This window comes from Taudactylus pleione, unplaced genomic scaffold (assembly GCF_031769625.1).
Source record: "Taudactylus pleione unplaced genomic scaffold, aTauple2 ptg000244l, whole genome shotgun sequence".
Classification (NCBI taxonomy): Eukaryota; Metazoa; Chordata; class Amphibia; order Anura; family Myobatrachidae; genus Taudactylus; species Taudactylus pleione.
In genome coordinates, this window is record NW_028284646.1 from 899,682 (window position 1) to 924,955 (window position 25,274).

Here is a 25,274-nt window from a genome sequence, read left to right on the forward strand (position 1 = left end):
AACATGATTGTATGGCTACTATAACTGAAAGACCAGAGAAACACTATGATAAGTTAACGCAAAAATATATACATTGAAATGTACAAAAATTAGGTCTGCTCTCTGTCAGGTGAAACAATGAGGCTCAAATGTAGTAATAAAATATACTTTTATTGATAAAAATACACATATGTAGTACATGAATATATATATATATATATATATATATAAAGAATAAAAATGACTAATTAAATGTCAAATAAGGAACTGAGCCTTCCAGAAACGATCAAAGAAGTAACAATAGTAGCCAAAGCTTTGGAAGTTCAGAGAAAAGTAAAAAAAAATATATTTATCCTCTACAGCAGGGTTTCCCAACCACGGTCCTCAAGGCACACTAACAGTCCTGGTTTTAAGGATAGCCATACTTAAGCACAGGTGACTTAATTAGTATCTCAGTTAATTTGATTTAACCATCTGTGCTGCAGCATGGCTATCACTAAAACCAGGACTGTTAGTGTGCCTCGAGGACCGAGGTTGGGAATGACTGCTCTACAGTTATTAGTGTTCATCAGCTGATGTTGACAATATAGATAAAACAATCGGATCCTATGGTGCAGTGAACAGGGAAGATATCAGAGTACACACTGGTGTAAATGGCTGCCAGGGTGTGCTGGTTGAGATAAAACACTTTATTTCTTCATTAGTATACTGCAATGCAGACGCTGACCGGAGCAAGCTAGTGGTGAAAGATTTTATAGTGCCCGTAATATACGTGGCTCTCATAATGTTAGTTCCACTGTAGTGATATCCAAATACCTTGCATATTTGAAAGTCCCACTTTTTAACAGACTAGTGATTAGCAATCAGCACTTATTCTGGCAGGTGGGTTGCTGCTTGTGAGGGGGCATCTGTGTCCAGAGCGGTGCAACCCAAACACATACAGCATGGAGGAGCAGCAGGTCTTATAAGATTGCCTTGTAGACGACAGTAGTCTGCGTCCTCCACAAAAAGATTTAGTTTTGACTTGACACCCAAAAGGGCCACGTAAAGTTGTCCTTAAGAAAACCAGTCTCCACTTAGGTCAACACCAGCCAAGTTAAGTGTTTGTCCCTGTGCTTTATTTATTATCATGCCTAAACAGACTCCTACCAGGACTTGAGGCCTCATTCAGAGGCGGTCGTAGGATGCAAGCGGTCGCTCAGAAACAGGGCGGCCGCTTGCATCCTGAACGGCCACCTCCATGTCGGTCATTAGGCTGTGGGTTAACACCCATAGCTCTAACGAAAGCTGAGGGAGATGGTCGTGATGGTCAAGACCATCACGACCATCGGGGCCTACAACAAGACCCTAGGGTAGGGTCTCATCAACCTTAAGCCCCAGGGAGCTTCCTGCTCTGCTTGAGCAGGAAGCTCCCCACTGACATCACTGATGATGTCAGTGGGGACGCCCACAAAATGGCAAGCGTTCCGAAAGGAACGCCTCTGTTTGGCCGGGCACGCACCCTGCCCACCCACCAAACAGAGCAAGCTGTCAATCAACTTCGAAAGCTCGCTCCGTCTGCTTCGAGCCCGCTAATGACAGGTGATCCGTCGTTAGCGGGGGCTCGGCGCATGCGCACAACGGAGCAGTCTCCATTGTGTGCATGCCCTATGGACAAACATCGAGTCAGTTGCGAGCGCTCAGTGCTCGCGACCGACTCTGAATAAGGTCCTTGGACTCTTTTTAAATTATTAGTTTTTTTTAGACATAAATTAAATACTGTTAGAATAGCAAAAAAAGGGAAAAACTAAAATTTTGTATCAGTAAACAGAGCTTACACCAATTTTTTCTGGAGAAACCAGATAATATGTATCAATCTCTACCTGGTATAAAATAAAGTCCATTTTTGTGATATATCTTTAATGGTTTATGCAGCGTAAGCCAAGAAAGTGCTCGAACGCCCATTTTTTCATTAAATTGCTTCACTAAAATCATCACTGCTTTGCTCCCCTTTATCATACATATATGTATACAATATTTTATACACCTAAACCTTTCTCGACAAATGTTTTATAGAATACTGAAAAATGCATCAAAATCCATCCAGTGATTCTCGAGATTAGCTCAAACAGACAGATGCCTACCAGGGACTTCACTAGGTCACTTCCGGTCGGCGAGGCCCAGACGTCATGATCATGTTCGGCGCGCTCCTAACGGAAGGCGCACTGGTCATATGATCCGCCGCACTAGGTCACTTCCATTTTTCGGGGCCCGGACGTTATCGTCACTTCCACCGTGCTTATAGACGGAGGTGGTCATGTGATCCTCTGTCCTATTCAGCTATCTATCTAGCTTCCACTTGGCCTCCTTACTTACTGTGATGGTATGCCAGGAGATATAATGGCCTCATATTATCACGTCCAGTCCATCTATTAAAAACTTCCCCGTACTTTGGAAGATTTTGCCGCTAAGTTTCTATGTATGTCTCTTCATAGCGCATATCAAACAAACCTCGAGACCAACAGTAAGAATAATCTCGCACCAATAGATATATATATATTATATCAGAGAGATTTAAATTTAAATATACCTTTTATTATTTTGAGTCCATCATCTTCATAACTATTATTATAATACTTGTATATATATGAAGGTGCTACCCTAGAATCCTATAGTCATTACAGGTAGAAAAACAATAGAAAAGATAGGATCTTCACAGTGCACAGATGGAATCTAGATTCCTAGGTTACTGGTATTGCTCTGAATCGATATTAAATTATAGCTTTTATTAGATTCTATTTAAAATAATAGTGGTTGGGTCTAAAGTTTAGGGCAAAATATTATTTAAAATAGAGAGATATAGTATGTGTGTATATATAGAAAGATTAGAAAGGTGATTAAAATTCTGCCTGACACCGGACTGTTACACGTTGTTGAGTATTATTTATCCCCGGTCCTGAAGTGGGATGACTGAATAATAACGTCACATATTCTTTGTATATTCAGAAAATAACATGTACACAAAAATAATGCCAGATAATGAGGGGGAAAAGAGAAAATGGGAGGTCTATAGTTATTATAGAGTATTATCAGTGTAAATCGATGTCTTTCCCTTTACACAATATTGCAATGTTGTACTGAGTAATATTTCAGAAAGCGTTGCTTTAATACAGTAATGATGTAAATTTAATTACTGAGTATTAATAGTTTTTCTTTATCTGTATTTTCAGACTGCTCGTATCTGGAGCTAGTTAGCAAAATGAATTATCACATATATTTTGTGTCTTGGGTATATGACATTCATAGATCTCCCAATAAGTGATAAAATGTGTCTGGCTGCTAATTCGAAGTTATTCCATATCAATTATCATAGGACTTTGTATATCTTGTTCTATTACTTTATATTAGCAAATGGATCAAGTTCAATATACTCATGTCTCTCAATCCTCACTCTTCAAGTCAGTGGTGACACATAAATGATGTCACTTATATTGCCAGTGACATTTCACATACAGCTCTCCCAGTGCTGCCTTGAAAAAGCAGCTATCAACGAAACGCGCGTTGGCAAGCACGCCGACGCCGGACTGTAGCAGAACCATATGCTACACACGTTATATATAATAACCACTTTACAACTGTACTGGGCTTGTAGGGGACGCTGTATGTTACATATGATATAATGCTGTAAGCGGACAGATTGCTTAATAGTTCCGCTAGCTGTGGGAGAGCTGTATGTGAGATACGGGCACATTGTATCCACTTGAATAGTCTGTTACAACACTGCGGTACTTTAAGTGTATGTAACAATATCAGCTCAGCCTGACTGGCATAACATCGTTATACTCAGAAATACATATTACATTGTAGGGGGAGATAAAGAGTTTAAAAGTGAAATGTCACTGGCAATATAAGTGACATCATTTATGTGTCACCTCTGACTTGAAGAGTGAGGATTGAGAGACGTGAGTATATTGAACTTGATCCATTAGCTAATATAAAGTAATAGAACAAGATATACAAAGTCCTATGATAATTGATATGGAATAACTTTGAAATTAGCAGCCAGACACATTTTATCACTTATTGGGAGATCTATGAATGTCATATACCCAAGACACAAAATATATGTGATAATTCATTTTGCTAACTAGCTCCAGATACGAGCAGTCTGAAAATACAGATAAAGAAAAACTATTAATACTCAGTGATTAAATTTACATCATTACTGTATTAAAGCAACGCTTTCTGAAATATTACTCAGTACAACATTGCAATATTGTGTAAAGGGAAAGACATCGATTTACACTGATAATACTCTATAATAAATATAGACCTCCCATTTTCTCTATTCACCCTCATTATCTGGCATTATTTTTGTGTACATGTTATTTTCTGAATATACAAAGAATATGTGACGTTATTATTCAGTCATCCCACTTCAGGACCGGGGATAAATAATACTCAACAACGTGTAACAGTCCGGTGTCAGGCAGAATTTTAATCACCTTTCTAATCTTTCTATATATACACACATACTATATCTCTCTATTTTAAATAATATTTTGCCCTAAACTTTAGACTCAACCACTATTATTTTAAATATAATCTAATAAAAGCTATATTTTAATATCGATTCAGAGCAATACCAGTAACCTAGGAATCTAGATTCCATCTGTGCACTGTGAAGATCCTATCTTTTCTATTGTTTTTCTAACATCAAACAAACCTCGTTTATACTGTATGGATCATTGTTAATTCATGAACAGAGGTTTGTATATATATATATATATATATATATATATATATATATACATCTTTTACAGAAAATATAAATAAATAAATACAAAAGAATAGTAGACATACATAACAAACAACGTACAACATACAAATTATGAAATCAATTATCTATTCAAAAACATTAAGATTAAATTGAAATAAATACATAATATATTGAACAAACAATCATGTTTTAAGGAAAGGTGTCAGCTCAAAATCAATGTTGAGACCCTTAGGTTGCAATGTCCCTAATTCAAAAATCAATCTTGTTTCTTCTTTTAATAAATTTTCGTTAAGATTTTCTCCTCTCCATGGTATTGATAATTGTTTCAGACCTACAAAAAATTGTTTTGAGGGATCACTGTTATGTTTTTCCTGAAAGTGTTTGGATACACTATGGTTCTCCTTATTATCTTTGATGTTATTCAAATGTTCATTAATACGTATGGACAATTTCCGTATGGTCTTCCCTATATATTGAAATCCACATGGGCAAGACAGCAAATAGATATTTGAATTACATGACATCTTTTGTTTGATCTTGAGGATTTTCTTCGTGGCATAAGATGTGATGTTTAAAATAGGCTTGGTCGTATGACTCTTAGTTTTTTTTTCTATCTATATAAAAGTTAAATTGAGATGGAGCCCAGGCAGTTTAGATCTTTGTAGATGATTTGTACACATACAACTAAAGATCTATATAAAATCTCTGTTTGTAGCTTATGATTCTTGTCCCAGTAATGTGGTCTTGTCTTTCTTTTCCTATTGTTTTCTAACATTGTTGAAAAAAGCTTTTTAGACCTATCGAAACATTTATTTGAAGATAACATAAAAGTGGTGTGCTAAGTGTACAATTGCAGCTTGGATTCTTCTGTTTAAATACAGTAGATCACACCTATAAAACCCCGACAATACCAATAATATGTATGTATGTATACAGTATAAAACTTATGTAAATTATGAGATAAGGATATCAAAATTTCATGTCCATAATGCATACTCAAACTGGCAGGATTAAACTAAAACAAAATACTTGTATAAATGCACAAATATTTTATAAATATTTAAATGATTGTTGCCATGGACAATAATAAAATGTCTTCATATTACACATTGTTTCACATAGGAAAGCTTATACAATGAAGTGTATTTTCTGTCATTTTTCCTCCATTTTGTCACCCTGGCTGACGTATCCCAATGCCCCTTCTCCCATGTCTCTTGGACTATGACAATTGTCTCCCCTTAGCTAAGTCTCTTTTTCTCTAGTGCCTTTGGGTGATAGAGCTGAGGAGCAATATATGTCACACCCCACTTCCTGCCTGCTCGGGTTAGAAGCAATAAGGGTATGTCATACTGCCCAAGATGGTGGAGTTGCTGTTTCGGAATGGTGAGTAATCATACTTACATTGGAGGGTATTCTGTACGGTGGGCTACATTGATAGAGGTAGTTAGAATCTTCAATACTGTTTGGGCATGGCTTAGTTGCATGACTTTTCCCATGTTTATCAGTAATGCTTGAAATGTTGCAGATGTTTGCATTAATATTGTTATTATCATCCATTACATATGGATAACATTCATGTGATACCAACCTGCAGAAAGTAAAGAAAATGTAATGTTATTTATATACCTATCATAGACTAGAATATCCATCAAACAAAAAATCATTACTGTAAGTATTTTATTTGTCCTTTATAACTGCAATCCTTTTTCAAAATCTGATCACTACCATAAATCCTTCTAAAAAATACATTAAGGAAAATTTGCAATAGAGAATAAATGAGGTACAATATACTGATGCAAATATAGCTTATCTGAATGATGTAGGTTCAGAATTTTCAGGTTATTGGATGATGAATATCCAAAGAGATAACATAGAAATGATCCGTGCCAGCTCATACTGAAGTATTATAGGATCACTTCAATAAATACAGATTGAAAAGGTTGATTCAAAGAGCAATGAAGGTCCGTAAGATAGGTTGTTAATACATAATATACAGTATGTGTGATTAAACCGTCCCTTGTTTTATTTCCAAAGCCCATCATTGTGTTTTAGTGCTGTTTTTTGTTTAGCATAATCTAAGTTTTTTTTGTATTTTACCAGAAAATATAAATTTGTTAGGAGCTGGTTTAATACAACCTCATAAAATCAAGTTCTTTAAGCTGACATACAACAGTTTAATAAAAGATACATTTTCTACTAATAACGATAACATTGGACATATATTAAATACACAAAAAAAACTGTTACAGCTATATAATAGAATGACACCTTAAAAAATCCAACTGGGCAAATTATTTCTTTATAATAGCAGCAATATGTTCACAGGACATAAATGAAACATATAAAAAGAGCAACCTCAGATAGATAGTAGGATGACTGTTTAAAAAAGAAACCAGTGAGTAAAATGCAGCATTTTGAAATAATTGCACAAGAAGATGGCATTGTCTTGGTTTCAACCACCCATAAATATTTATAATTTAACTTTAAACAGGATATGCATAATTGCATTTCAACAGCAGTGACAGTTAAATGTGTGGCAAAAGTGCATGGTTTCTTTGGGCTTCCAAAACATAAATGTTCATGGATATTGGACTATGGATTAGGGTTCTAGTTCATTTTCCTCAATTTGAAAGGCATCCTTATCCTCAGCAAGGAGATCATCACCAAAATTTACTAAAATCTCAAAAAACATGTCTTTAACAACTGTTTTATACAGAAAATATTGTTAAATTTAGTAATCTAGTAATCAAAAGAATATATTATTCAATAATAGTTCAACTAATAGTAGGATGATACTACTACTACTACTAATACTACTACTACTACTAGTAGTCTTTCTGACCTGAATGTATGTTTTTGCTCTCTATAATATCATATATTTATTTTAGATAGCTGTTTTATAAACCAAAGTTTTACTGCTGCATTAACTATAGTTTTCAGGTACAATTTTAAATTTAAAACATTAAAGGCTTTTTTCAAAAACATTCCAACAGTCACCATTATCTAAAGTATCATTATTTTTTTAGTGATGGTATGAATCAATGGGGTACCATTTTTCATTATACAGTGGCAGGACACCCTTTTTCTGTACACTGTCCTGATCCCTGTATAACAAATTTCCCTTTCCAAGTCATAGGGTTATAATAACTGTTAAATGAACTAATCATTTCTATTAATAATAATATTATTATTATTTTAAAGTTGAGTGTATTTGAAACATTCTGTTGCACTGTTGCACTGAGCTCTCTAGGTTCTGATCCTGCCCATTTTTCTACACAAAATGATAGCCATCACAAAGAGAGAGGTGTGTATATATACACATTGCTGAGTACATAGCTTGCTAAATTTGTATATCATTTGAATTTTTGCCTCACTAAAATGCAAGATGACTCATTAATTCCAACTCAGTTCTGACCAGGATTGGCAAGATTTGTAATTGCCTTATTTATCATAATCAAAATCCCCCATCTCTATATTTTGTTTTATATAATTAAGGGATAATAATAATATATTTAATTAACCCTGATCAAATCACATGTTTCACTGAATGTGTAAGTGAATTAAGTGTAAAAAAAGGTAGCACAAACTCTTTGGGGTTTACTCTTAAACATGACATATTGATGGATTTTTTTAATGCACAATAACTATTTATTTATGTATTTAATTTATGAATTGAAAGTAACTTAACAGTGACTACAGTATGGAATGTACCAAAGTATGCTCACACTTTAGTCAGTGCTTAACTGTTAAGACCTCCTTTGGAGTATTATCATGGCTTCCTCATGTTTGTTGCAGTCAAAATAAAAAAGCAGGAGTAATGTTATAATAAGTCAGAAATAGGTGGAGCGAACAAAAGGGAAAACAAAATAATTTTATATAGAAATTATGTTATAGTGATATATCCCTGAACATTAACTTCAACATAAAAAGTATATATAATATAAAATGTATGATTACTTAATCAATGAAAACATTTTAAAAATATATATGCACAAATTTATAAATTATTCTTGACATTTTCAAAACACCTACCATGTAATCAGAACCATTGTGTCATGATCCTGACTAATTTCTCTCATATGCTATCAGTTTGTCTTGTGACTTATCTCTGCCACTTGTCCTGTGTGTCAGGATATTCTGATTTGTCTGGGAAGTCTGCTCAGTGTGCCGGCTGCAACATTGTGTGTTGAGCATGAGACGGTGTGAGCATGAGACTGTGCTATTTTGCCAGACTGATTATTCACCTGAGAGTTCTTCTGTCTATGAAGTCTGCAGATTCCTGTTTTGCAGTCCAAATAGAAGTGCTGGACTGGAAATGTAGAGATCATGAAGATGCATTTGCTCTCAATGCCTCTGCTCTCTCTACACTTCCACAGCATGCTAGTACTCAGGCTACACACCAGAGTTCCCTCCACAACTCAGTATGGGTGCAACCATGTTGGACTCAGTCACCTGACTCTCCTCCATCACTCCCAGACTGCTCCCAGACCAGCTGACTACAGCATCCAATCAATGAACGCTTAGTCCTATAAATTCAACTTCCTGACTGGCCCAAATTGCCAGTACAACATTGCTTCTGCTGTAGGTACAGCTCTGTGCTGAGCTCCCTGGTACTTTTTATCTGCATTGGTTCTAGTCCTATACCTGTTACCATTGGTTCCAGTCTGATGCCTGTTACCATTGCTCCCAGTCCGATACCTGTTATCACGCCTGAGGGTTGGTTTGGGCTGGAACAGGTGTGGAAGGCTGAAGAGGAGACTTGGGAGGTGTGAATAAACCTGGGTGGCTTGAGCCAGGACTTCCTAATGTATTGTTGTGAGGAGGTAGAATAACTGCAGATTATGATGGGCCTGAAGGCAGGTTCAAGAATGGAATGTCTTTATTACACAGCAGGTTGGAATAAGAACTGGAGATGATAATACTGAATGAATGGCAGAATTGGATTGGGACCGATAATGCTGGATTGAGAGCTGGATCGGTTTGAGATCGATGTTGATGATTTGAAGAACTTGATGGATTTGAATCCGATATTGAAGAATTGATTGATTGGTTTGAGACTGATGTTGAAGAATTGAAGAACTTAATTGATATGAGTCTGATATTAATGAATTGATGAACTGATTGGTTGAGACTGATGTTGATGAATTGAGGAACTTGATTAATATGAATCCAATGTTGGAAGCATCGGATGAGAATGGTAGTTGGAGGTATCGGCTGGAACCGAAGGTGGCTGTGAGAACAAGACTCAGTGGTAAAAACCAGACCGGTGTGCAAAATGGTATGGGAAACTTGTTTACCATATATAGGAACTGGATATAACAGACTGGGACAGTTCAGATAAAGAGTACCTGGGACCTCAGCACTGAGCTGTAACTTCAGCAAGAAGGAATGTTGTACTGGCAACAGTGGGCCTGATTCAGACCTGGTCGCAAGCGCTGAGCGCTCGCAAACTGAGTCGATGGTGGTCCAGAGTGCATGTGCACAACGGAGCAGGCTCTGTCGTGCACATGCGCGAGACCCGGATAGCGACGGGCAATCCGTCGCTCCGGGTCTCACACCAAAGGGGGCATGCTGTCGATGTTGAGTGACAGCATGCCCCCTTTGGAGGGCGGGACAGGGGGGTGGCTGCCCAGATGGAGGCGTTCCCATTGGAATGCCTACCATCTGGGGGCGGCCCCACTGAAATCACAAGTGATGTCAGTGGGAGGGCTTTCGGCTCTGTTTGAGCCGAAAGCTCTCTGGGGCTTGCGGCCACGAGACCCTACCACAAGGATCTCGTTGCAAGCCTGATGGTCGCGATGGTCTTGACCATCGCAACCATCATCCTGCCCGCTCGCATTAGCTGTGGGTGGCAACCCACAGCAATGCGAGCGGCCGGGAGGCTGCTCCATAAAAAAAAGAAAGACGCTCTGATTCAGAGCGAGCGCTCTGTCAGAGCGTCCGGCTCTGAATCAGGGCCAGAGGCCAGTGTGGAAATGGAAATTATAGGGGAGGATCCCCAGGGATTTGATGCTGCAATCAGGTGGTCTGGGAGCAGCACTCTGAGTGAAGGAAGAGCATCAGGTGACGGAGTTCAACATGGCTGTGCCCATACTGTTGTTTAGAAGAGAACTCTGGCATGCAGTCTGTGTGCCATAATGCTAGAAAGACATGCTGTGAGCAAGAGGCTGAATAGAGCCATCTCCATGTTCAGTGACAGGACACTGAGTGGACAGGGCAGGAGCAGCACAGACATACCTCAGCTGTAGCTGGGAGTGATGTGCAGCATGAGCAGACCTCTGTGCTATCTTGGACAGGCAGTGGAGCAGTAAGAAAGTGGTTTTAATAGTCTGGAACATGACACCTGTTACCATCAGTTCCAGTCCCATACCTGTTACCATCGGCTCCAGCCCCTTACCTGTTACCATCTATTTCAGTCACATACCTTTTACCATCAGTTCCAGTCCTATACATTTTACCATCAGTTCCAGTCCCATACCTGTTACCATTGGCTCCAGTCCGATACCTGTTACCATTGGTTCCAGTCCGATATCTGTTACCATCGGTTCCATCCTGATATATGTGTCATCAGTTCCAGGCCGATATCTATATCATCGGTTCAAGTATGGTCACATCTCCTGTTCCAGTCTGGTCACCAATTCGGTCCCAGTTGAGTCACCAATCCAGTTCGATTCTGGACGCAAATTTGGTTCCACTCTAGCTACCAATCATGTTCTAGAATGGCCCAAACTTAATTGCAACCTGATCGCCCATTCAATCCTTATTGTCTCCAACACTACTTGGATGATCAAGCCAGATTCAGTTCCTGTTTATAAAGTTATCTCTCTTTATTACCTGTTCACAAATTTGAGCCAGCCACTGCTACAGCACCAATAATTCTCATCTAGTCCACTAGCCAGTAGTCCCTACTGCTCCATCAAGCTCCACCAGTCCCAGCTTCAGCCACACACACCTACCCTCAGGCATGACACATTGGTTCTTACAGCTGTTGGGCCAGTTGGAAATGACTGATAGTGTCCACTCCTTGCTTTTTGGATGTACTGCTCTCCTTAGGTACCATTGAACCTGCATTGCTGTATCCTTATTACTGACTCTGTTTGTCTTTTCTCTTCTCCTGACTACTCATGTTTATCACTATTGTCATGTTACTGGATTTCGGGCTTGTCTGCTGACAGCCCACCCTGAACATTTTCTACCCATTACAGCCTATCTGATATCAGCTTTGATCCAACATTGTCTAAATATTATAACCTGCCAGCCACCCACGCTGACCCAGCAAGTTCTAACTGTTATGGCCAGTCTGCCACAATTTGCCTAGCATTGTTTATCATATTAGACTGTCTACTACCAACTGAGACTTACATTTCTTTCAATATCCTGTATCTCCTCACACCTATTCAGTACTTGGACATCCTGCATAGTGTCACAACCACTTCTAAACTTTGACAATTGCTTAGAGTGATAAGTCTTCATTACTTGGAGTTGACCATCTTGGGGCATCCAAGTACAGTACTGGTTAGTATTTCTATCTTAAATGTAAATGTGGTTTGCTAAAGGTGAAGAGCAACCATAGAGATAACAATGCTTTCATCACTTCTCTCCAGGTATTTTCAGAACAGTTCTATTTGTCCGCAACACTAATACCTTCATTTTCAACCTTACAGCATCTGATATCAGTCTAATACTAATATGATACAATACATTTCAAATGACTTTGACTAAAGAGCATATTATTTATCTAATCTACTTAGTTATGCATTCAAATATTGTATATTTAAATGTAAATTCATATGATTGTATAGACAGAATCATGAATTATTTTAATTCTGGTTGCTGCTTAAAAACAAGTTTTTTATCAGTGCATAGCATCAACTTCCTATTTTTGGGAAGACTTATTTTTGGGAAGATTTAGGATTTTTTCCCCACTTTTCTATCTAGTTATCCTTTAATGCATTCCACAGATTTTCAATAGGCCTTTCTGAAACCTCATCTTGTTTTCCTGTACATACTTCATAGTTTGATGTACAGTATGTTTTGAATCATTGTCTATTAATAATAACAACAACAATAATAGATTAGAATTTCAGTTAATTCAGTGATTCTGGGACATTAGCTTCAAGGATTTGTTGATATATAGTTGCATCCATTCTTCCTTCCATCTAGAAAATATTTTCTGTTCCCCTGGCAGCCACAAAAGCCCAAAGGATATTAGTTTCACCCCAATGCTTAATGGTTTTAAATGTGTTATTTTCTTCAAAAGCTTTAAAGTTCTATTTTTGTTCTGCATTAGTTACTAATGTATATTTCTCAGGTGTATGATAGAAGTAATAGTACAATGACACCTGTCTTCTATATTTAGGCAATTTAAAATCTGTTAAAAGTAAAGCATTCATTACTTGCTAAATGTACTTAAGTATTTAGTTTTTTTATGATTTTAACATAATTTTCTTTTTATTGTTTAAAGTCAGATTATTTTTGATAACATAAATTTGCATGGTACTAAAACCTAATGCTAAAGGCAAGTAAAGGCCCCTATACATCTGCAATGGATTGTGGCAATTCCGGGGTCAGGGTATCTGTCAAATACAACATGTCGGATTTCCCTGATTTGCCGATCCCGACCAAAATATGATCATTATCAGCAAGTTGGGGATTTTTAACATGAAGAATTTCACAGATTCCCCGACAGGTCATCAGTAATCGATGGCCGCCAATCGGCATTTCAGGCTGGTGGAATTGCGGTTTCAGTCCGATCGGGGAATCATAGAAATGGCCGGCAAATGTATGGGGCACGATAGTCTGTGTGCTATGTTGGATTTAAAAAACAAACAAGATACAACCTATTGGTGCTGTACTTCAATTGTAAATCAAAAAAATTATGTAACTAGCAGCTCACCTCCAAGTAAGCCTTAGTGGATTTTATAGATAAAAGACAACAGAAACAGACATTAAAAGCCAATACACTGAACACACACTTCAATGTGTAAAATCATGCAGATGAGAATAAATCTTAATTAGTAGTATTCTAGATATACGCCGGTATCCATTTAGCCCTGATATATTTTCGGAGTTTTTCGCCAATTTTCTTTTATCACTGTATGCTATTGTTCGGCTGAACAAATAGAATTATTCGGCTGAAAACACATCGGATCCTTGATAAATTCTTGGACCTATGTGTTTTCATCATTGTGGCGGCAAAAACATGGCACTTTCTGGGGATTATATTTTGGGACACATCAGGTCCCGAGAAAAATTCCCCGATAAATGCCTGTGTCAGGCTGGACTTCAGGGCTAAATGGATAGCCCTGTGGGATTACTGGCGAAAGCGTCAATTAAATTTTTTTAATATTATCTCAGCAGATAACTTTGGGTGTTGATTTATTGACTGCAGTTGCTCTCGTAGGACTTGTAATCTGAGGAAATGAAGCGAATACTAGTTCTGGGGAACTCTCCTAACAAGTGGTTTTAATCTCCTAATTCATAAGGCTCATAAGTATTCCTCCATGAGTGGAAACTATTACAAACATTTACTTTCACTCCTAACTGTTAAAAAACTGAGCCATATATATGCAAGAGTATTTCTCTGACTTGATTATAGTTGGTAAAAACACTTATTTTGATTTAAAATGTAAATATATATGTATAGTTGTTGTTGTTTTATTACTTTAATATGATATTTATTGTCATCTGTATGATTACACATACTATAGAGTATGTTTGGCAAGTAGTTGAAATCTCGGCTGTCAGGATACCGGCGTTCAGAATGCCGTCCGGGATCCCGACTCCTGTCAGAATCCCGGCGCTGGCATCCCGACAGTATGTAGTGGGGTTAGGGTTTAGGCTCTAGGGGGAGGGTTAGGGTTAGGCACTAGGGGGAGGTTTTAGGTTAGGCACTAGGGTGGGAGGGTTAGGCCTTAGTGGGAAGGTTAGGTTTAGGGTGCGAGGAGGAATGGTTAGGAGTGGGGTTAGGAGTAGGGTTAGTACACTTACCGACAAGTGTTGGTATCTTAACCCTGTTGGGATGCCGGCGCGAAATTCTGACCACCGAGATCCTGTGCATCAGGATCCTGTACCCAAACCATATGTTTATACCTATCATTTAAAAAAATATGTATTTTCTGATTAAATATATGCATAAGCATATTTGACTCCAGTTTACATACATTTTTTATTACTGTGGTCTTTAAATGTCTTTCTCTACTACTGTTTATTTTGTTTAAACTGGCTCTCTGTTGCAGGTGTCTGATACATGTATTGTAGGTTTTATATTTTACTCCTTTTTCCTAAAGTTTGTTTCTTTCCACTTGAATTGCGATCAAAGTAACATTAACGGTGGAACGAGTCTGACATGACTTAATTAATAATAGGCTTTTACTCACATCAACTGACATTTTCAATAAGAGAATTTATATCCTCTGTTTATGTTAGTCAACCAGCGTAGCTCCTGTTATTGGAAAAATCTACAGAGAAATTGAATTTTAGGACTACATTTATAGATGACTGATCAATGGATTCATGTTAAATAATTATTCTTCATTAAAAGTTCTATTAAACACTGTGATTGCAAGGGCATCAAAGACTAGGCCTCAATTAGTGTATTATACTGATCCCTATCCTACTTTAAGTCTAAGGGCTGATAACAAAATAAATTATTACTGGACACTAATTACTTAGTGTCCAGTCTCCTTGCGCTTCAGTGAAAAAAGTTATATAATACAGTATATATATGGTTAGTTGAAATTTTTTTCCCTTAAATGCAGCTAGTTTGTCTCCCAGTACCAACTGGTTCACCTTAATCACAATCAAAAACAATAAATGATCTGCGCTTATAAGGTTACGTGGAATTCACTAACTTTAACATCTGCACAAGCATATCGTGGAAACACATCCATTAAGGAAATTCTAAAGACTGTGGACATTGGTCACTTCTGATGTGTCTCCCAACGGTATTATGGTACACCAATAGTAATGTATTCTTGACCAGCAATACCTTATCTAGCTATACTGTACATACAAGTTTTGGTCTATTTTGATTATTTTTATTGTTGTTTGTCATGTAAGTGGGATATATTATGTATCTTATTGTGTTAAAATAAATTGTGTACTTTTTATGAGAAGCCTTGTTTATGTTACAGTTATTCAGACAGGGGCTACCAAACTTCAAAAAATGATTACATTATACATCAAATCGTAACCTTATCAGCGCAGATCATTATTGTTTTTGTTTGTGATTAAGGGCTTATAGCAAACACATATAAAATAGAATCATGTTGGAAATACAGTGTCACTGGAGATTTCTTAAACCAAATTTCTTGTGTGAGAGATTTTTATATTTTCAGATTCTTATAAATCAACAAACATTTGTGTATAGTATATCACAGTGATTCCCAACCTCAGTCCTCAAGGCACACTAACAGTCCTGGTTTTAGTGATATCCATGCTTAAGCATAGATGGTTAAATCAAAATAACTAAGGTACTAATTAAGTCACTTGTGCTCAACTATGGCTATACTTAAAACCTGGAATGTTAGTGTGCCTTGAGGACCGTGGTTGGGAACCCCTGGTATAACATAATGTTTATAGCATAACATATTTGTTCTATCCAGCCTCTATTCCATAATGACCCTCATATTTACCCACGTTTTCTCAGGAACCACCAAGCACCATCTAAGTGTCCACCCCTGCATCCATACTGATTGTGAACACTGCAAGAGATCAAATTTTGAGGGGAAAGATTTGATGTGTAACGGCCCTCTGAGTGTATTGCTATCCGATCTGCTGCAACACCTATTATGAGAAAAAAACATGTTTGTTAAATAGTTTACATGTTAGAAAAAACTCAGTTTTATTTAGTACAATAGGTATTCATAAATGATAAAAGAAAGTGAAGTTCCAGACACATTGGGGGCTATTTGATTAGTGCCTTAGCCATGATGTGCCATTCAAGAATGTCACATCATGGCCAGCAACATCATCAGTTTTTCTGCACACTCACAGTGGTACACAGAAAACTTTGTGATATGTAGTTACTGTTATACATGGAAATGTGTGCAGTGGAACACCGTAATGTTCCTCAGTATCTAGTCACTAATGGAATCAGGGCCTTATTCAGAGCCACTCGTAAGCGGCCGCTCGCTCGCTCCGAGCGATGTTTGCACATCTGCGCATGCGTATGGGTCGTAATGCGCATGCACCAACCAGTCATTGCGGTCAGAAATCTTGCGCTCGCAAAACAGCGAGGGCCTGCTAATTTGAGTGACAGAATGAGGCGTTTGTGGGTGGTAACAGGGGAAGGTACTTGAAAACGGGGAGTGGAGATCCGAACGCAGGCGTGCCAAACGGTCAAAACGGGCGTTTAATGGGTGTGCATAATTAACAAAGCAGCGTCATCGACCATGTCACTTGGTTGTCTTTTAGCCTGAACTGCTCGCAGTAATTGCGGGAAGTAAAACCTACCACAAGCACTGCGAGCAGTTCAGATGCCTTTCGATGTACTCGACTAATCTAATAAACAGCGGAGATGACGTATGATGCGAACGGCCAGGGGGCATCTTTACAAAATAGCGAGCGCATGTTTCGTTCGCTCGCTCAGACATAGAGGCATCAACAGACCGCAAAGAGCAAGCACTCAATTTAAATAGCCGGCCCCTTTTTCTGAATGATCGTTCGCAAATAACGTCCGGCTCTGAATCAGGCCCTCAGTCCCATTTTTAGAAGACAGCTATTTAGTTGTTTACTTTGGGCCTGATTCAGACCCACTCGCGAGCGGCTGTCCGCTCGCAAGTGGGTCGATGTTCTGCACTGAGCATGCGCACGACGGAGGGAGCTCCGTTGTGCGCATGCGCCAGACGCGACGAGCGAAGGACTTTCCTTCGCTCGTTGTGTCTGATCAAAGGGGGCGTGCTGTCGAAGTTGATTGACAGCACGCCCCCTTTGGTGGGCGTGCCGTGGGCGTGCCTCCCTGACGGGGGCGTTCCTAAGGGAACGCCTACCGTCAGAAGCTGGCCCACTGACATCACTAGTGATGTCAGTGGGAGTGATTTTGGCTCTGATAGAGCCAAAATCACTCCGGGCCTTGCGGTTGAAAACCTCAACCGCAGGCTCCGGCTCGCAGTTTCAATGGTCGCGATGGTCAAGACCATCGCGGCCATCAAACTGCACGCTCGTATAGGCTGTGGGTGGAGACCCACAGCTATACGAGCGTCCAGGAGGACGCTCCATAGTTATGGAGGACGGCCCTCATTCAGACCGTGCGCTCTGCTCAGAGCGTACGGCTCTGAATGAGGGCCTTTATCTTTATAGTAACTACAGAATATACATTGTATCCAGAAAGTATTCACAATGCTTAACTTTTTCCACATTTTGTTATGTTACAGCCTTATTCCAAAATTGAATAAATTCATTTTTGTCCTCAAAATTCTACACACAATACCCCATAATGACAACGTGTAAAGTATTTTTGAGATTTTGGCACATTTAATAAAAAAAAATATTAAAGAAATCACATGTACATAAGTATTCATGGCCTTTGTCATGAAGCTCAAAATTGAGCTCAGGTGCATCCGGTTTCCACTAATCATCCTTGAGATGTTCCTACAGCTTAATTGGAGTCCACCTGTGGTAAATTCAGTTGATTGGACATGATTTTGAAAGGCATATACCTGTCTATATAGGGTCCCACACTTGACAGTGCATGTCAGAGCACAAACCAAGCAGGAAGTCCAAGGAATTGTCTCTAGACCTCCGAGACAGGATTGTCTCAAGGCACAAATCTGGGGAAGGGTACAGAAAAATAGCTGCTGCTTTGAAGGTCCCAATGACCACAGTGGCCTCCATCATCTGTAAATGGAAGAAGTTCGGAACCACCAGGACTCTTCCTAGTGTTGGTCGGCTGTCTAAACTGAGGGATTAGGGGAGAAGGGCCCTAGTCAGGGAGGTGATTAAGAACCCAATGGTCACTCTTTCAGAGCTACAGCATTCCTCTGTGGAGAGAGGAGAACCTTCCAGAAGGACAACCATCTCTGCAGCAATCCACCAATCAGGCCTGTATGGTAGAGTGGCCAGACTAAAGCCACTCCTTTGTAAAAAGCACATGGCAGCCTGCCTGGAGTTTTCCAAAATGCACCTGAAGGACACTCAGACCATGAGAGACAAAGACTGAATAGTTTGGCATGAATGCCAGACGTTTGGAGGAAACCAGGAACCGCTCATCACCAGGCCAATACCATCCCTACAGTGAAGCATGGTGGGGGCAGCATCATGCTGTGGGGATGTTTTTCAGTGGCAGCAACTGGGAGACTAGTCAGGATAGAGGGAAAGATGAATGCAGCAATGTACAGAGACATCCTGGATGAAACCTATTCCAGAGGGCTGTTGACCTCAGACTGGGGCGATGGTTCATCTTTCAGCAGGACAACGACCCTAAGCACACAGCCAGGATATCAAAGGAGTGGCTTCAGGACAACTCTGTGAATGTCCTTGAGTGGCCCAGCCAGAGCCCAGACTTGAATCCAATTGAACATCTCTGGAGAGCTCTGAAAATGGCTGTGCACCGACGCTTCCCATCCAACCTGATGGAGCTTGAGAGGTGCTGCAAAGAGGAATTGGCGAAACTGCCCAAAGATAGGTGTGCCAAGCTTGTGGCATCATATTCAAAAATACATGAGGCTGTAATTGCTGCCAAAGGTGCATCAACAAAGTATTGAGCAAAGGTTGTGAATACTTATGTACATGTGATTTTTTTTTTTAATTAAATTTGCAAAAAACTAAAAAAATTTTTTTACACATTGTCATTATTGGGTATTGTGTGTAGCATTTTGAGGCCGAAAATTAATTTATTCCATTTTGGATAAGGCTGTAACATAACAAAATGTAGAAAAAGTGAAGCGTTGTGAATACTTTCCACATGCACTGTACAAGTGACAATAAAGATAAACAGTAAATGAAACCATGTACTGTATTTCTAATGTATTTAAAAATAGAAATGATATGCGTAATACCCTGTTGTGCAAGGTATTATGCCTGACACTGTGTACACAATTCCCAGCAGTCTCTGCAGCTGCTCATGAGGTCAGGAGCAGGTCACATGACCAGTGTCAGGCAAGTGTCAGAGGAAAGTGAGCAGCAGTTGGTCAGGGCAGTGTGAGATAACGTTCGGAGAATAGGACACAGTGGGAGATGGCTGCCGGCAGAGAAAATACTAGGGGCCAGTAGGATATTGGCACAGCAGTCCTGCTGTGATTAAGAGGTACGTGTAGTGAAATATACCACACAACGAAAGTGAAATCTGTTGGCATAAAGCCCCATAAGTGACATGTCTGCAGCCTGAGACCAGTCAATATATCCATCATTCATAAGTGACAGTAGTCTGCCGCATCAGTGACAGCTATCCCAGACCAGCAAAAGATCCTAGCCTACTTACAGTGGCAGTTACAGTTACCTCTTGACTTAAAACGTTGAGTTACATCCTACCCCTGTGTGTCTAAGAAGGAAAACAGCATATTACAGCAATAGTGTGCAGTAGTAAACTTTATATGGGCCACAGGGCCTGATTCAGAGCTGAATGCTCTGACCAGAGCACTCGCTCTGAATCAGGGCCCTCCTACCTGTTTTTGGAGCATCCTCATGGACGCTCGCATAGCTGAGGGTTACCACCCACAGCTATAGCGAGCATCCATGATGATGGTCGCGATGGTCAAAGACCATCGCGACCATCGGGCTTGCGACGAGACCCTGCGGTAGGGTCTCTCTGCTGCAAGCCCAGGAGTGATTTTGGCTCTATCAGAGCCAAAGTCACTCCCACTGACATCATTACTGATGTCAGTGGGGCCGGACTCAGACGGTAGGCGTTCCCATGGGAACGCCTCTGTCTGGCAGCCACACCCCCGGCACACCCTCCAAAGGGGGAGTGCTGTCACTCACCATCGACAGCACGCCCCCTTTTGGTGCGAGACCCCGGCCGACTTATTTTTCGTCGCTCGCCGGGTATCGCGCATGCGCACGATGGAGCTCCCTCTGTCGTGCACATGCGCATTCCCCAAACATTGACCCGCTTGCGAGCGAACTTCCCTTGCGAGCGGGTCTGAATGACCCCCACAGTTCCATGGACAGTGATGCCTCTTTGGATATCCGTACACAGTAATGTTCAAAATGATCTCTAAATAAATGTGCACATACGAAATGCTGTACAGTGACAATAAGGGACAGTGGGCCTGATTCAGAGCTGCTCGTAAGCGGCCGCTCATTCGTTCCGACCGATGTTCACACAACTGCGCATGCATACGGATTTTAATACGCATGCGCGAACCAGTCAGTGCGGCCGAAAATCGTGTGCTCGCTAAATAGCGAATGCCTGCTATTTTGAGTGACAGAATGAGGCGTTTGTGGGTGGTAACAGGGGAAGGTGCTTGAAAACGGGGAGTGGAGATCCGAACGCAGGCGTGCCTAAAGGTCAAAACGGGCGTTTAAAGGGTGTGCATAATTACTAAAGCAGCGTCATCGACCACGTCACTTGGTTGTTTTATAGTTAGAACTGCTCGCATGATTGTGGTAGGAAAAACCAACCACAAGAATAGCGAGCAGTTCATACGCCGTCCGATGTACTCGATTAATCTAATAAATAGCGGACATGACGTATGATGCGAGCGGCCAGGGGGCGTTTTTTTCAAAATTACGTTCGCATGTTTTGTTCGCTCGTTCAGACATAGAGGCGTGAACAGACCGCAAAGAGCGAATGGTTAATTTAAATAGCCAGCGCCTTTTTCTGGACGAGCGAGCGCAAATAGCGTCCGGCTCTGAATCAGGCCCAGTGAACACCGGACTCTTTCCGGGACATTGTACTCCTTACCGAGTTTATAGTGCAAACTTATAAGTTCAGCAGGTTGCAATTGTACTGTACATTATTTGGTAACATCCCATATAGTATAATATAGTGGTTACGTTTATTACTATATATCCAGTTATAGATAGGTATTAGGCACATGTTTTAAACTAATGATAGTTATACCTAAAACCTCTATTGTGAATGCTTTGATGGTAGTAATATTTGGTGCCAGAACGGGAGCTTAAGTGGAATGACATACTTGCAAAGACATATATTTAGGTATATTCTGTATTCAGTGGTGCTGAGAGGGGAGAGCGGGCCCGGGCTTGCTGGAGGGGCCCGGCGGGGTTCTGGGACCAGTACTGCTCCCCCCCTTTTTCATCAAAGCAGCCCAGCACACGCTGCTGTGTACTGGGCTGCACTGGGAGGCTGCTCACGGCTGCTATGAAGTAGCCACAGCAGTCTCCTTTGCCTGTGGGAGGAGCGATCAAGCTGATCACACCCCCCACTGGTTATGCGCCGGGCTGAGGGGGCTCAGAGCGCCCCCCTTGCCGCGGCTCTCAGTGGGCATGTCTGTATTGTATTGCATGCTCCAACATTTATTGAAGGTAGTCCTAGTGATGAAGTGATCCAGCATAATTAAGCCAATATCCCTTTACCTATTGTCTGGTTACTGCATTGGGTTGTGGGGCAGTTCTCAATCTCTCTGCCATGGGAAGAGGAGTCCAGAAGACAAGTAGTTACAATCCTTCCAACAACACCTTAGTACTTCACTGTCACCACAAATAGGGTGTTAAATATGCATATGAAAGTAAAAATGTAATAATACCTTGTAAGGGGTTTAGCTATCATTGGTGGCATTGGGGCCCCCAAAAAGTCTATTTTTTTATCGTCACATATTGTGATAATAACAAATGACTTTTTGGGGTATTTAAAAAGAATACTGTTGCCCGATCAGCTTTTCCGAGTTCATTAGATTAGCCCAGAGTACAGTCCCCATTGAGAATAATGTTGACTGAGGTCTGCAGCTTCAGAGATATCTCCCGCTTCAAGGGCCTGATTCAGAGATGGATGTAAAAGTTATATTTTTGTAGTGGCTACTGTTTTAATTACTGTGCATGTATCGGAATCGCATGGTTCATTCATCTCAATGAATTACTGTTGTCTCATTTAATAAGGATTTATTCGCAAAGTGATTGATTGGTAGGGATCATTTGTGGGAGGCAAAGGAGGTGGCAACTTATACATGGCGATTTTCGGGGGCATGTCTTTGCCTAAGGCTGCAATTTGGTATTGCAGTTGCAAAGGCTCAGACGTCTCAGTTACAGCTGAACCATAGTTACTCAGAAGTTTGACAATCGACTTATATGCGTCTGATGGTACGTCTTTGTATGCAATTGCTTGGATATACGAAGATGCAGTGAGCGTCTCAATACAAATCTAGGCAGCTGCAATATTTGCATATTTTTGTACAGTTGTTGCATTCAAAGATGCAGTTACGATGGGAATTGCGTCCATATCTGAATCAGGTCCTAGGTATTTCTTCTTAAATGGCCAGGATAAATCATATGGAAACTGTTGTTTCTTAATGACTATTGGGAGAAATGCCAATGTTTAGTCCTTACCGGAGTCTTTATTGAATTAATGGGTGACCTGCCAATGTCAATTGTAGCTAGGTGTCTGAAGATTTGGAGAGGAAGAAAATGCAGTGCTTGTAGTTTCCTGAATCTGGTGGATTTCAATCTGGAAATATTTGAGATCTGCCAATCCGGTATGGGGCATTATAATTTGGCACCACTGTCGAGCCAGTCAGGGCTTGCAGTGGGCTCATCGATTGCAGATGTTCACAGTGAGCCAAATCGCAGTGATCTTTATACTTACTCTGCCCCAGCAAGTCAGTCTGATGGCAAAATTTAAAAGGTTCAAAGACCCGAAGTAGCATAAGGAAGACATGAAGCCACTGGAAGAAGAGAAGAAGCAGCGAAAACCCTGGGATAGCAGTGGCCATTTTATATAAAGAAAATGCAGGACACTACTAGCCAGGTGAAGATTGTGAGACCTGGCTAGTAGTGAGATTGTGAGATCTGTTATACACAGATTTAATTAAGTTCAGATAGAGAAAATGTATTGTCCAGATAATTAGAGCTAGTGGGTGGGACATACAGTCATTAAGTAGACAGGACTGTGCATATGTGATTTATTGCAGGCTACCATGCAAATAAACTACAAGCAAGGCCACATTACTTGTTACAGTGAGTAATAGGATGTACCCTCCAGAGCATGAGTCATGTAGGCTGGTGTAGCTGCCTGGAGAGTGCGACAGGCAGTATTGAGTGACCATGCAAGTGTTCCTAGATGATAAATGATTGTCTAATGCACTTGTGTACATTTGTCACTAGGTAACATCTCTTTTTTCACATGGTCAAATGTTCTGAGCTCCCAAGATCACATGCATCCACTGAACATCTGAAAAGGGGTAACAGTAAATACAGATAGCATCTATCTTTACACTTTTGACATCATAATGTATAGTTGCAAATAAGAAACAACCTTGGACATTTATTTGCTAATCAGGTGCAACTACAGTATGTCCACTATATAGTGCACTTAAGCTAAATAATTACATTGTATTTTTTAAGTAATCTCCTTCAATGTATTTATCTTGAGGCTTAGAAATACTGAATACTGCACCAAGAAAGTTCATTACTATTTTAAAAAAATGTGGTTACCTAAGTTGGACAAAGACTTTCTATTAATATTACGTTTAATTAACATCTCTTTACAATGGTGCAAGTGAACTGTATTCATTTTTCCTCTGATGAAACCGCTTTGCTTAACAGCGGAGAAATGCATAAGGGTCTCCCTTTAACTCTCATGTTGGTTACCTACTCCACTAATAACTAAGCTCTGGTTGCAGAACAGGGGTCTTTTGGGAACAGAGGGTCTCATTCAGACCCGCTCGCGAGTGCAGGACTGAGGCATAAGTGTCAATATTATGATTAAAACACACATAACCAATTAAGGTCTAGCACGTACGAATATTAAATAAATTAATATTCCCCATTGCGTTAACTGGAGGTATAGCCAGGATTAAGTATAAAAACTCCCCAGAGAGAGAGGGAGGGGGGAGCAGTCGGGGAACACTCGGAGGGAGCACACAACGAGGGTCTGCAGGGTGCTATTTCCGTATACAGTATGTATGAAATTGGCTGACTGATGCTTCACTAAGTGTAACAAATTTATTTCACAAATATTCCTTACTGCTGCTAATATAATATAAGTGATTTTTGTTGTAACTCTGCATTGGCAAAAATACATGTATTAGTACGCTGTCTTTAAGTAAAAGCATTGTAATTTTTTAGAATCTGTATTGGTGTGAATTATTTAATTATCCTTTATAACAAGTAAGGTTTATAAATAAATCTAGAACACGTCGCGTTATCAAAAGCATTATCAACCGAAGTAGCATCTAGTCTCTGCTTATCCTTTTGCTGAGAATTATTTTTCGAAGTGGGAGACTCCACCGGTGGTGGATTCCCATGTCACGTGCTTGGTAAGAAGCACAACGCTTCCTATGCCTTCTATGTCGTCCCTGAAGGATTCTACAGAAAGGAAGGTAGAGGTCTGCCTTAAATCTGTTTATTCCCTTTCGGGCAGTGCGTGCAGACCAGCTATGGCCATTTGCTGGGTGGCTCAGGCCATGGAATGTTGGGC

The 25,274-nt window shown here is 40.0% G+C and overlaps 1 protein-coding gene across 1 annotated transcript in view; it reads right to left on the minus strand.

The window, feature by feature from the left end:
• TINAG (tubulointerstitial nephritis antigen) overlaps nucleotides 1–25,274 on the minus strand; it is a 170,239-nt gene that overhangs the window by 50,677 nt on the left and 94,288 nt on the right. The window contains exons 6-7 of the mRNA XM_088479747.1: nucleotides 16,375–16,525; nucleotides 6,140–6,326 (exon numbers count right to left, since the gene is read on the minus strand). Of these exons, the coding sequence (XP_088335873.1) occupies nucleotides 6,140–6,326; nucleotides 16,375–16,525 (338 nt within the window). The remainder of the gene's footprint in view (nucleotides 1–6,139; nucleotides 6,327–16,374; nucleotides 16,526–25,274) is intronic.